This window comes from Triticum dicoccoides, chromosome 5B, assembly GCF_002162155.2.
Source record: "Triticum dicoccoides isolate Atlit2015 ecotype Zavitan chromosome 5B, WEW_v2.0, whole genome shotgun sequence".
Classification (NCBI taxonomy): domain Eukaryota; kingdom Viridiplantae; phylum Streptophyta; class Magnoliopsida; order Poales; family Poaceae; genus Triticum; species Triticum dicoccoides.
The window spans coordinates 353088060-353102101 of record NC_041389.1 but is presented as its reverse complement, the minus strand read 5'-3'; the positions used below and the strand labels follow the sequence as shown (position 1 = coordinate 353102101).

Genomic DNA, 14042 nt, shown 5'->3' with positions numbered 1-14042 from the left:
ACACCACGTGATGATCGGGTGTGATAAGCTCTACGTTCACATACAACGGGTGCAAGCTAGTTTTGCACATGCAATATACTCGGGTTAAACTTGGCGAGCCTAGCATATGCAGATATGGCCTCAGAACACTAGAGACCGAAAGGTCGAGCGTGAATCATATAGTAGATATGATCAACATAGTGAAGTTCACCATTGAAAACTACTCCATCTCACGTGATGATTGGACATGGTTTAGTTGATTTGGATCACGTGATCATTTAGATGACTAGAGGGATGTCTATCTAAGTGAGAGTTCTTAAGTAATATGATTAATTGAACTTTAATTTATCATGAACTTAGTCCTGATAGTATTTTGCAAATTATGTTGTAGATCAATAGCTCGCATTGCTGCTTCCCTATGTTTTTATATGTGTTCCTAAAGAAAACTAAGTTGAAAGATGATAGTAGCAATGATGCGGACTGGGTCCGTGATATGAGGTTTATCCTCATTGCTGCATAGAAGAATTATGTCCTTGATGCACCGCTGGGTAGCATACCTATTGCAGGAGCAGATGCAGAAGTTATGAACGTTTGGCTAGCTCAATATGATGACTACTTGATGGTTTAGTGCACCATGCTTTACGACTTATAACCGGGACATCAAAAACGTTTTGAACGCCATGGAGCATATGAGATGTTCCAAGAGCTGAAATTAGTATTTCAAACTCATGCCCGTATCAAGAGGTATGAGACCTCTGACAAATACTTCGTCTAAAAGATGGAGGAGAATTGCTCAGCTAGTGAGCATGTGCTCAGAATGTCTGGGTACTACAATTTCTTGAATCAAGTGGGAGTTAATCTTCCAAGATAAGATAGTGATTGACAGAGTTCTCTAGTCACCATCACCAAGTTACTGGAACTTCGTGATGAACTATAGTATGCAAGGGATGACAAAAACGATTCACGAGCTCTTCGTGATGTTGAAATCGATGAAGGTAGAAATCAAGAAAGAGCATCAAGTGTTGATGATTGACAAGACCACTAGTTTCAAGAAAAGGGCAAAGGGAAAGAAAGGGAACTTCAAGAAGAATGACAAGCAAGTTGTCACTCCCATGAAGAATCCCAAAGCTGGACCTAAGCCTGAAACTGAGTGCTTCTACTGCAAAGGAAATGGTCACTGGAAGCGGAACTGCCCCGAATATTTTGGCGGATAAGAAGGATGGCAAAGTGAACAAAGGTATATTTGATATACATTTTATGTGTACCTTACTAGTGCTCGTAGTAACCCCTGGGTATTTGATACTTGTTCGGTTGCTAAAATTAGTAACTCGAAACAGGAGTTGCAGAATAAATAGAGACTAGTTGAGGACGAAGTAACGATGAGTGTTGGAAGTGGTTCCAAGATTGATAAGATCATCATCGTACACTCCCTATACTTTTGGGATTAGTGTTGAACCTAAATAAGTGTTATTTGGTGTTTGCGTTGAGCATGAATATGATTAGATCATGTTTATTGCAATACGGTTATTCATTTAAGATAAAGAATAATTGTTATTCTGTTTACATGAATAAAACCTTCTATGGTCATACACCCAATGTTGATGGTTTACTGAATCTTGATCGTGCTAATACACATATTCATAATATTGATGCCAAAAGATGCAAAGTTGATAATGATAGTGCAACTTATTTGTGGCACTGCCGTTTGGGTCATATCAGTGTAAAGCGCATGAAGAAACTCCATAAAGATGGACTTTTGGAATCACTTGATTATGAATCATTTGATACTTGCAAACCGTGCCTTATGGGTAAAATGACTAAAACTCCATTCTCCGAAACAATGGAATGAGCTACTGACTTATTGGAAATAATATATACCGATGTATGTGGTCCAATGAGTGTTGAGGCTCGTGGCGGGTATCGTTATTTTCTAACCTTCACAGATGATTTGAGCAGATATGGGTATATCTACTTAATGAAACACAAGTCTGAAACATTTGAAAAGTTCAAAGAATTTCAGAGTGAAGTGGAGAATCATCGTAACAAGCAAATAAAGTTTCTACGATCTGATCATAGAGCTGAATATTTGAGTTACGAGTTTGGTCGTCATTTAAAACAATGTGGAATAGTTTCACAGCTCACGCCACCTGGAACACCATGGCGTAATGGTGTGTCCGAATGTCATAACCGCACTTTATTAGATATGGTGCAATCTATGATGTCTCTTACCGATTTATCACTGTCGTTTTGGGATTATACATTAGAGACAGCTGCATTCACTTTAAATAGGGCACTATCAAAATCCATTGAGGCGACGCCTTATGAACTATGGTTTGGCAAGAAACCAAAGTTGTCGTTTCTTAAAGTTTGGGGTTGCGATGCTTATGTGAAAAAGCTTCAACCTGATAAGCTCGAACCCAAATCAGAGAAATGCATCTTCATAGGATACCCAAAATAAACTGTTGGGTACACCTTCTATCATAGATCCGAAGGCAAGATATTCATTGCTAAGAATGGATCCTATCTAGAGAAGGAGTTTTCTCTTGAAAGAAGTGAGTGGGAGGAAAGTAGAACTTGATGAGGTAATTGTACCTTCTCCCTTATTGGAAAGTAGTTCATCACAGGAATCAGTTCCAGTGATTCCTACACCAATTAGTGAGGAAGCTAATGATGATGACCATGAAACTTCAGATCAAGTTACTACCGAACCTCGTAGGTCTTCCAGAGTAAGATCCGCACTAGAGTGGTACGATAATCCTGTTCTCGAAGTCATGTTACTAGACCATAGTGAACCTACCAACTATGAGGAAGCGATGATGAGCCCAGATTCAGCGAAAGGGCTTGAGACCATGAAATTTGAGATGGGATCCATGTATGAGAACAAAGTGTGGACTTTGGTGGACTTGCCCGATGATCGGCAAGCCATTCAGAATAAATGGATCTTCAAGAGGAAGACGGACGCTGATAGTAGTGTTACTATCTACAAAGCTCGAATTGTCACAAAAGGTTTTCGACAAGTTCAAGGAGTTGACTATGATGAGACTTTCTCACCCGTAGTGATGCTTAAGTCTGGCCGAATCATGTTAGCAATTGCCGCATTTCATGCTTATGAAATTTGGCAGATGGATGTAAAAACTGCATTCCTGAATGGATTTCTAGAAGAAGAGTTGTATATGATGCAACCAGAAGGTTTTGTCGATCCAAAGGGTGCTAACAAAGTGTGCAAGCTCCAGCGATCCATTTATGGATAGTGCAAGCCTCTCGGAGTTGGAATAAACGCTTTGATAGTGTGATCACAGCATATAGTTTTATACGAACTTTTGGAGAAGCCTGTATTTACAAGTAAGTGGGAGCTTTGTAGCATTTCTAATATTATATGTGGATGACGTATTGTTGATTGGAAATGATATAGAATCTCTGTATAGCATAAAGGGATACTTGAATAAGAGTTTTTCAATGAAAGACCTCGGTGAATCTGCTTACATATTGGGCATCAAGATCTATAGAGAAAGATCAAGACGCTTAATAAGATTTTTCAATGAGTACATACCTTGACAAGACAAGAGTTCAAAATAGAACAGTCAAAGAAGGAGTTATTGCCTGTATTACAAGGTGTAAAGTTGAGTAAGACTCAAAACCCGACCACGACAGAAGATAGAAAGAGAATGAAAGTCATTTCCTATGCCTCAGTCATAGGTTATATGAAGTATGCCATGCTATGCACCAAACCAGTTGTGTGCCTTGCTATGAGTTTGGGAAGGGGGTACGATAATGATCCAGGAGTGGATCACTGTATAGTGGTCAAAGTTATACTTAGTTACCTAAGAGGACTAAGGAAATGTTTCTCGGTGATGAGGCTGATAAAAAAGTTCGTCGTAAAGAGTTACATCGATGCAAGCTTTTACACCGATCCAGATGACTCTAAGTCTCAGTCTGGATACATATTGAAAGTGGGAGAAATTAGCTAGAGTAGCTCTATGCAGAGCAATGTAGACATAGAATATTTGTAAAATACATACGACTCTGAATGTGACAGACCCGTTGACTAAACTTCTCTCATAAGCAAAACATGATTACACCTTAGTACTCTTTGGGTGTTAATCACACAGCAGTGTGAACTAGATTATTGACTCTAGTAAACCCTTTGGTTGTTGGTCACATGGCGATGTGAACTATGGGTGTTAATCACATACATATGTGAACTATTGATGTTAAATCACATGGCGATGTGAACTAGATTATTGACTCTAGTGCAAGTGGGAGACTGAAGGAAATATGCCCTAGAGGCAATAATAAAGTTATTATTTATTTCCTTATTTCATGATAAATGTTTATTATTCATGCTAGAATTGTATTAACTGGAAACTTAGTACATGTGTGAATACATAGACAAAACATATTGTCCCTAGTATGCCTCTACTTGACTAGCTCGTTAATCAAAGATGGTTATGTTTCCTAACCATAGACATGTGTTGTCATTTGATGAACGAGATCACATCATTAGGAGAATGATGTGATGGACATGACCCATCCGTTAGCTTAGCATTATGATCATGTCAGTTTCATTGCTACTGCTTTCTTCATGACTTATACTAGTTCCTCAGACTATGAGATTATGCAACTCCCGAATACCAGAGGAACACTTTGTGTGCTACCAAACATCACAATGTAAAAGGGTGATTATAAATGTGCTCTACAGGTATCTCCAAAGGTGTTTGTTGGGTTGGCATAGATCGAGATTAGGATTTGTCACTCCATGTTTCAGAGGGTTATCTCTGGGCCCTCTCGGTAATACCCATCACTATAAACCTTGCAAGCATTGTGACTAATGAGTTAGTTGCGGGATGAAGTATTACAGAACGAGTAAAAAGACTTGCCGATAACGATATTGAACTATGTATGATGGTACCGACAATCGAATCTCGGACAAGTAACATACCGATGATAAAGGGAACAACGTATGTTGTTATGCGGTTTGACCGATAAAGATCTTCATAGGATATGTAGGAACCAATATGAGCATCCAGGTTCCTCTATTGGTTATTGACCGGAGACGTGTCTCGGTCATGTCTACATAGTTCTCGAACCCATAGGGTCCGCACGCTTAACGTTCGATGACGATTGGTATTATGAGTTTATGTGATATGATGTACCAAATGTTTTTCGGAGTCTCGGATGTGATCACGGACATGATGAGGAGTCTCTAAATGGTCGAGACATAAAGTTTGATATATTGGACGGCTATGTTCGGACACCGGAAGTGTTCCGGAGAAGTTTCGGATAAAACCGGAGTACCGAGGGGGTTACCGGAACCCCCAGGAGGGATAATGGGCCTACATGGGCTTTAGTGGAAGAGAGGAGGAGGCGGCCAGGTGTGGCGCCCCCCCAAGTCCAATCCAAATTGGGGAGGGGGCCGACCCCCTTTCCTTCTCTCCCTCTTCCTCCTTCCTTCCCCTCATAGTTGGACTAGGAAAAGGGGGAACCTACTCCTAGTAGGAGCATGATTCCTTCCTTGGGGCGTGCCCCATGAGGCCGGCCGACCCCCTCCTCTCCTCCTTTATATACGGGGGAGGGGCACCCCATAGACACACAAGTTGATCTTTTAGCCGTGTGCGGTGCGCCCCTCCACAGTTTTCCACCTCGGTCATATCGTCGTAGTGCTTAGGCGAAGCCCTGCGCCGATAACTTCATCATCACCGTCACCACGCCGTCGTGCTGACATAACTCTCCCTCGGCCTTAGCTAGATCTAGAGTTCGAGGGACGTCACCAAGCTGAACGTGTGCAGATCGCGGAGGTGTCGTGCGTTCGGTACTTGATCGGTTGGATCACGAAGACGTTCGACTACATCAACCGCGTTGCATAACACTTCCGCTTTCGGTCTACGAGGGTACGTGGACACACTCTCCCCTCTCATTGCTATGCATCTCCTAGATAGATCTTGCATGATCGTAGGATTTTTTTAAATTACCGCGTTCCCCAACAGTCTACTATACAACTCGTTCTTGTAGACTCGTGTTGGGCCTCTAAGTGCAGAGTTTTGTAGGATTATAGCAAATTTCCCTCAAGTGGATGACCTAAGGTTTATCAATCCATGGGAGGCATAGGATGAAGATGTTCTCTCTCAAACAACCCTGCGGCCAAAATAACAAAGTCTCTTGTGTCCCCAACACACCAGATATGATGGTAATTTGTATAGGTGCATTAGTTCGGCGAAGAGATGGTGATACATGTGTAGTAACGATAGTAGATATTGATTTTTGTAATAGAAACAATAAAAAACCGCAAGGTAGCAAGTAACAAAAGTGAGCACAAACGGTATTGCAATGCTTGAAAATGAGGCCTAGGGTCCATACTTTCGCTAGTGCAATCTCTCACCAATGCTAATCTAATTGGGTCATATAACCATCCCTCAATGTGTGATGAAGAATCACTCCAAAGTTCTTATCTAGCAGAGAACATAAGAAGAAATTGTTTGTAGGGTACGAAGACACCTCAAAGCTATTCTTTCCGATCAATCTATCCTAGAGTTCATACTAAAATAACAGCTTATGATACACATCAACCAACTCTAATGTCACCTAGATACTCCAATGTCACCGCGAGTATTGATTATGCGATATGCATCAAACAATTTCAGATTCATAATACTCAATCCAACACAAAGAACCTCAAAGAGTGCCCCAAAATTACTACCGGAGAAACAAAGACAAAAGCGTGCATCAACCCCTATGCATAGATTACCCAATGTCACCTCGGGAATCCGCGAGTTGAGTGCCAAGACATAGATCAAATGCTCTCAAATCCATAAAATTATTCAATCCAATAAAACGAAATCTAGGGAAAACTCAATTCATCACAACAAGATAGAGGGGGAAAACACCATATGATCCAACTACATTAACAAAGTCCGCGATACATCAAGATCGTGACATCTCAAGAACATGAGAGAGAGATTAAAACATAGCTATTGGTACAAACCCTCAGCTCCGATAGTGGACTACTCCCTCCTCATCATGGTGGTCGCCGGGATGACGAAGATGGCCTTCGGTGATGATTTCCCCCTCCGGCAGGGTGCCAGAACAAGGTCTAGATTGATATTTCGTAGCTATAGAGGCTTGCGGCGGCGAAACGTCTAGAGTTATTTCTGTGGGGTTTTGTATTTATAGGAGTTTTTAGCGTTGGTTTCACTCGAAGATGGGCCTCGAGGTGAGGACAACCCACCGGGGCAAGCCAGGCCCCTCTGGCGCGCCGTGGTGGGTTGTGCCCTCCTCGTGGCTCTTCTGGCCCTCCCACGAAGCTTCGGGGGTCTCTTTTGTTTCAAAAAAAATCATCAAAAAGTTTCAACTCATTTGGAGAACTTCCATTTTTGCACAAAAAACACCACCACTGTAGTTCTGCTGAAAACAACGTCAGTCCGGGTTAGGTCCATCGAAATCATACCAAAACCATATAAAATTGTTGTAAACATGGCATGAATACTTCATAAATTATAGATACGTTGAAGACGTATCAGCGAGCGGCGGCCTCTGCTACAAGCGGAGAGCTTACAACGATGGGGACAACAACTACGAATGCGCGGTAGCCCGCAGGGCTAGCAGCAGGCGGCGTCGCGTGTGAGATGAGGGAAGGGAAGGAGGGAGACGGGGTGTTGGGTGCGTGAGCTGTGAGAGGAGGATGAAGGAGGTGAGAGATCCAACGATGCGGGGCCTTCAATCACACGGTAGGGACCCGACCGACTGAAATTTGCACTGGGGCGCCGGCGCTTATCAGTGCCCTAAAAAGAAACGTAGGTAAGGAGTACTACCTCCGTCCGGGTTTATTGGGCCCTTAGACAAAAATCCAAAGACCAAGACGGTACATTAACTATAAACAACCTATGATTTTGGAGCATGTGAACGGCCAACCCGATCAGCTCGCAGTTACTGCATCCAGCTGGTTGCACGCTTCGGCTCTGCATGCAGGCAATCACCTGCATGGCTAGCACTAGCTAACAGTAAAGACATGCAACCGGTTGCATGCACCGATTTAAATGCAGCTAATCACGCGTAGGTCCAACCAATGAGCGCAGAACGAGCAGAGAGGAATCCAGGTAAACTAATGGTGTAACTGCGGGGCCTTATAAAAACAGGTTCGACTTCTTTTGCTCTGGGGCCTAATAAACCCGGACGAAGGGAGTATAAGTTTAGAATCTTTCAGTGTAGAGTAAAGCATTTTTATATACAGTTGGGCAGTTGGTCAATCCGACAACAGGTGAACCTTTTTGTTGTATAATAAATAATATAAATCACAAATAATCGAACCCACCCATAGTCAACCTTCATTTCAGAAGATTCTAGGGGCCAGTTTTTTTGGCGATTCTCCCAGAATCGCCCCCCTCCCCAGCTTCTTCCAGAATCGTCACTTCATATATTTTTGACAATCCTGTCTAGTTAAAGTCTAATTAGCTAGAATTATAAAAAATATATGAAGTGGCGATTCTGGGAGAAGCTGGGGAGGGGGGCGATTGTGGGAGAATCGCCCAAAAGAACTGACCCTAGAGCCCGTACGATCTGATTTGGTCAGACCGATCTTTCTCTACAGTACCGACCAAATCATGGCGCCATAACGAAAGAAATCAGCTATCGTCACGGCGACAGAGCAACAATATCGCGGGAGTAATAGTAGCACCTGTAAACAACCCATGCGTATCTCCTTCCCAAACATAGGGGGGAGACCGCTCCAGTCTCCACCCTCCACCCTCCACCTCCCCTCCAGTCGCCAGACGACGCCACCTCTGCCGCCTGCCGCCGCCCGTCTGCGGAATGTGAGTGCCCGTCCGGCGAAACCACCTGGCCCGTAGCGTGCGCGTGCGCGTGTGTCGCGAACGCCGATATCTATCCAGGGTTTGGCTCGTCCCCTTTCTATAGATTGGCTGACGAGGTGTCGATCTGGATTTGTATGCAGGGTCTGCGCCCCGACGGCGGGGGTGGAGGTGCTGCCGCCTCGCGGGGGTGTCTCCGCCCGGCGCTCCTGGCCGCCGAGCTGCGGCCGCGTCCCCGAGGGCGGCGGCGGCGAGAGGGGCGTCCAGGGCACGGCGGACGAGGCGGCCGGCCACGCGGGCGTTTCCTCTGCGGCGTGCAACGGCGGGCTCCCGCGCGACCCCCCTCAGCCTCAGCCGCAGTCGCCCGGCGACGGGGATGCGCGTCCCTCGGATGGCCAGGCAGATATCAGGGCGCTTGATGTGATGCCGCTGGCGTTCGCTGCCCCTCGGAAATGTGCCGTTGCTCCTGCTAATGGTTCCATGGAAGATGGGGGTCATATGGTCGATTCGTTGAATGTGGAGGGGCAATTGGTCAGGGATGAGGATGTTGTTATTGGCAATGGAGATGGCAGTGTTGTGGGAAGCAGAGTGGGCGATGGCGAATTGGAGAGGGAGGAGGACGAGAGCAGAAAGAAGAGGTGGTTGGCATCTGTCATGAATCCGCCTCCCAAGAGAAGAGCGGTCTCAGCCAAGCGCAAATTTCCGCCTGGCTGTGGGAGTGTTGCTGTTACCGCCATCGGCATCGGAGGTAAGGAGGTGCTTTTATGAAGACGCACCAATCATTTTTCACTAGTCGGTGTGCCTTTGCAGTGAATGCCTTGCTCACTATTCCAATTTCAGGTTGTGGTGTTTCTCCGATGTTGAAGCGAGATGATTCTAATCACGAAACGGAAGGCAAAAGAGAAGAGGTCGGAGGTGCCACCGAGGCACACAATCATATGCAAGAATCTCAAGTCGTTAATTGTGTCGCTCCAGATGATTTTGCAGACCGTCCACGGAATTATGTTGGTATGAAGACACGCCAATCATTTTTCGCTAGTGGGTGTGCCTATGTAGTGGATGCCTTGCTCACGATTACAATTTCAGGTCATGGCACTTCTCCGATTTTGAGGCGAGATGATTCTAATAACGAAACGGAAGGCAAAAGAGAAGAGGTCGGAGGTGCCACCGAGGCACACAATCATATGCAAGAATCTCAGGTCGTCAATTGTGTCGCTCCAGATGATTTTGCAGACTGTCCACAAAATTATGTTGGTATGAAGACATGCTAATCATTTTTCGCTTGTGGGTGTGCCTATGTAGTGGATGCCTTGCTCATGATCACAATTTCAGGTCATGGTGCTTCTCCAATTTTGAGGCGAGCTGATTCTAATCACGAAACGGAAGGCAAAAGAGAAGAGGCCGGAGGTGCCACTGAGGCACACAATCATAAGCAAGAATCTCAAGTCATCAATTGTGTCTCTCCAGATGATTTTGCAGACCGTCCACGAAATTATGTTGGTATGTAGACACGCCAATCATTTTTCACCAGTGGGTGTGCCTATGTAATGGATGCCTTGCTCACGATTACAATTTCAGGTCATGGTGCTTCTCCGATTTTGAGGCGAGATGATTCTAATGTGGAAATGGAAGGCAAAATAGAAGAGGTTGGAGGAGCTACCGAGGCACACAATCAGAAGATCCAAGAATCTCAAGTCGTCAACGTTATTGTTCAAGATGGTTTTGCAAGAGACCAACATGGCCATGATAATCCACTAAATGATGTTACAAGCGACTCACCAAGACATAGTTTCTTGGAGCAGATGAATGGTAGAAGAGTATTACGTGAAAGGAAGCGCGCACCGCTAGTAGCGAGGAACGCTGAGATTAGAAGCAAACGCGAAGGACGCTTGCATCAAGGCACTCCGAGGGCTCATCCGAGAGGCCCTCTTAATGTGAAGAGAAAGGGCAAGAGTTCAGAGATTGTCAAGATCAATGTGACATTGGTAGATGATGCAGGTGTGCTTGATGTGATACGCTCGGCATCTAAGTGTGGAGACCATGTTGCGACCGATCAAATTGAAGATAAGGATGGTGTGGGCCTTAATACTAATAGGGTAATTATACAAGCATTGATGGCTCCAGACAGATGCCCTTGGATGCAACGAAAGAAATCTATTGGTAGTGTTCCTAAATCGCTTGCTCCTAGGAACAATGTGAAGAAGAAGGTTGCTACTCCAAGGAAAGAATTGCGCTTTAAAGTTACCCCTTCTACATCGGCTAGGCTCAAGGCAAGAGAGGACGGAGAAGATTCCTTAGAAGATGATGAGAAATCTTTGGCAGCACTTGCGCATGAAAGAAATAATAAATCATGCGTCAACATCCCTCGATGTGCTCCTTCCGATGACTCGAGTGTTGATACCCGAAGCAAAGTTACGAAGATTGATGAGAGAAGTCGATTGCTCGATCCAAAGGATATACCACTTGTAGCGGGGGTTGGTGATGTAAAAAACAAATGTGAAGGAAGCTTGCAAGAAGGTACTTCGAGGACGCATGTGAGAGCTCTTGTTAATGTGAAGACAAAGGGCAAGAGACCAGATAATGTCAAGGTGAATGTGACATTGCTAGATGATAGGAGGGTCTTTGAAGATGACAAGACGGGAAACCAGATTTCAAGAACTCGAAGAGGAGTGGCGCGCTCCTCAAATATTAAAAACATGAAGAAAGGCATGTTTGCTCATAAGTTAAAGCATGATGGCATCAGCAAGGACTCTGGGAATAGGTTCATGAAGGAATCTAAGTGTGGGGATCATCTTCCGACCGATCAAATTAAAGAAAATGATAATGTGGGCCTTGTCACCAACAAGATGACTGTATTAGCATTGATGGCTCCTGACAAATGCCTGTGGACAGAAGGGAAGAGGCTTATTGCTGGTGTTTCTCAGTCTCTCACTTGTAGGAATAATAACTCTCTTACCGTTCGTGAAGGCCTTTGTTTGCCTGACATATCTCAAGGAAAAGAGAGCATTCCCATATGTGTGATCAACACAATTGATGGCGTGCTGCCAACGCCATTTAAGTACATTACCAAAGTCATATATCCGCCCTCATATGCAAAAGCACCTTCAGTAGGCTGTGACTGCACTAACGGTTGCTCGGACTCTAGTGAATGTGCTTGTGCTGTGAAAAATGGAGGGGAGATCCCATTCAATTTGAATAGCGCAATTGTTTATACAAAGCCTCTCATATATGAGTGTGGCCCATCATGCAGGTAGGGTGTTCAGTAACTTACAAAACAAAATAGCATAACCTAGCTAGGCAAGAACAACCCATTAATATTTTTATTTTTAATGTCCGACAACATGTTCTTATTGCCAGCTCAATGTTATACTAGTTCTGGCATGGTAAGTTTAGATTGGTAAATCCAGATGGCTGTGAAATGTGGGAAGCTTTCTCGTACAGCCGAAACCTGCTTACCTGAAGTTGGTTTTGACAAAAAGTTATTTGTTCACATTAGACAATTTAGGTTAAACTGAAATGGTGAGCTAACCAAATGGTCGAAACTGCATGCAGGTGCCCGCCAACATGCCACAATAGGGTGAGCCAGCACGGCCCCAAAGTTCCACTGGAAATATTCAAGACTGGGAAGACAGGTTGGGGCGTAAGATCCCTCAGTTTTATCCCTTCAGGTAGTTTCGTGTGCGAGTATGTAGGTGAGGTATTGCAAGAGACAGAAGCTGAGAGGACAGAAAATGATGAGTACCTTTTTGATATTGGTCGTGACGATGACGATGATGAAGAAGAAGAAGGTCCAGAATCTTCTAAATCCGAGATGACGGCGGAGGGCTTGGGCTATACAATAGATGCTGCAAAGTGTGGTAATGTTGGAAGATTCATCAACCATAGCTGCTCTCCAAACATGCATGCACAGGATGTTCTCTGGGACCATGATGATAGGAGGATGCCGCATGTTATGCTTTTCGCCGAAAAGAATATCCGTCCTCTACAAGAGCTTACTTACGATTACAATTATAACATAGGTAATGTGCGCAAGAATGGCAAGGTGAAGGAGAAGAAATGCTTTTGCGGTTCGTCGAAGTGCCGCCTCAGGCTTTACTAAGGTATCGGTGACTGGTGATGGTAATGTTCATATTTCGGCGGAACGCAGTCCTGTCAGCGTAGTGCTCCTTGGTCTTTACTCTCCCGGTCACCTTGCAGTCGTTGATGGCTTGTGATGTTTTTTTCTTGCTACCCTAGCGTTGAATTAGTACTGCTTTTTAAAGAGCTGCATTAGCTCATTCTGCTGTTAGTTTTATTTTCAGAACCGAACCTGTACTGGGTACATGAGTTCTGGCTGTAGCTTTTCTCTGTCACAAATTTTACATAATCAAGCATTCTTGCTGTCCTTTTAAGCATTATTGCCATACTCTGCGCAAGCGGGAGCTATGTCCACTGTGCTGCCCTTTTAAGCATTCTTGCTGTGCTGCCTTTCTTTCCAGATAGATAGATTTCCAGATAGACAGTCCCATAACAGCACCAAAACGAATCCCCATCCATGGTAACTTACTGCTTTGATCTTCAAGGGCAGCATGGATGATCAATACACCATTTATCAGCGTGCGCTCAGCGAGCCATAGTAGTATCTCATTTGTTCATCTGAACTGATTGTGAGAAGCCTGCATAAATTCTTTAGCATGCTGAGAAATGTCAGTTTTATGGTCATGAAGAAGTAAATCACATTTGGCATGTGGCAGATGGGGCAAGACTACTCATTTCAATTGGTCACAGCGTCAGCTAAACGCTCTGGTTTGGACCTAACAAAACTATTTCATCTGTGCCATTTATGACAAAAGACGATCAAACTTATGCCAGTAGAATCCATCACCAGAATTTCTTGGTTCTTTATGGTGCTAAGGGAAAAAATAATCAAAATCATTCTTTCTCTTCTCTTCGCACAAAGGCGGCTAGGGTTTGTCTATTCTCCAGCAAGACCATCGTTCTCGACCTGCTCAGGACGTCATCTAGGCGTGCTGAGGCACAGGCGGACTGCGTTCTTCATCAGGTGTATACTCTCTTTGTTGTGTAGGTCTTTGTTCATTTCTCCTAATAACGATGTTGAGGCGGCGATGACATCTCAGCAATGTCATAAGCCCCGACAGTGTTTGCATCGATGCCGGCGGTAGGCTGATCCCGTGAGGCAGCCGGATATATTGGGTGACGCGATGGTACCTATGGCGGCAGGCCAGAATAATTTTTTTTCCCAACCGGGCTCACACCCCTTTC

The 14042-nt window shown here is 44.4% G+C and overlaps 1 protein-coding gene across 3 annotated transcripts; it reads left to right on the top strand.

Moving 5' to 3' along the window:
* The first annotated feature begins 8673 nt into the window (after nucleotides 1–8673).
* On the top strand, nucleotides 8674–13177 carry LOC119308903. Of its 3 annotated transcripts, XM_037585058.1 has the most exons (7): nucleotides 8682–8783; nucleotides 8924–9528; nucleotides 9621–9788; nucleotides 9867–10034; nucleotides 10113–10280; nucleotides 10359–12030; nucleotides 12333–13177. In XM_037585058.1, coding segments are annotated over exons 1-7 (3330 nt in total). In that variant the 5' UTR covers nucleotides 8682–8781; the 3' UTR covers nucleotides 12880–13177. The 3 variants fall into 3 exon arrangements, with proteins under 3 accessions (XP_037440957.1, XP_037440956.1, XP_037440955.1); XM_037585060.1 differs by lacking the exon at nucleotides 9867–10034 and having other exon boundaries at nucleotides 8674–8783; XM_037585059.1 differs by lacking the exon at nucleotides 10113–10280 and having other exon boundaries at nucleotides 8674–8783.
* Nucleotides 13178–14042: the final 865 nt, after the last annotated feature.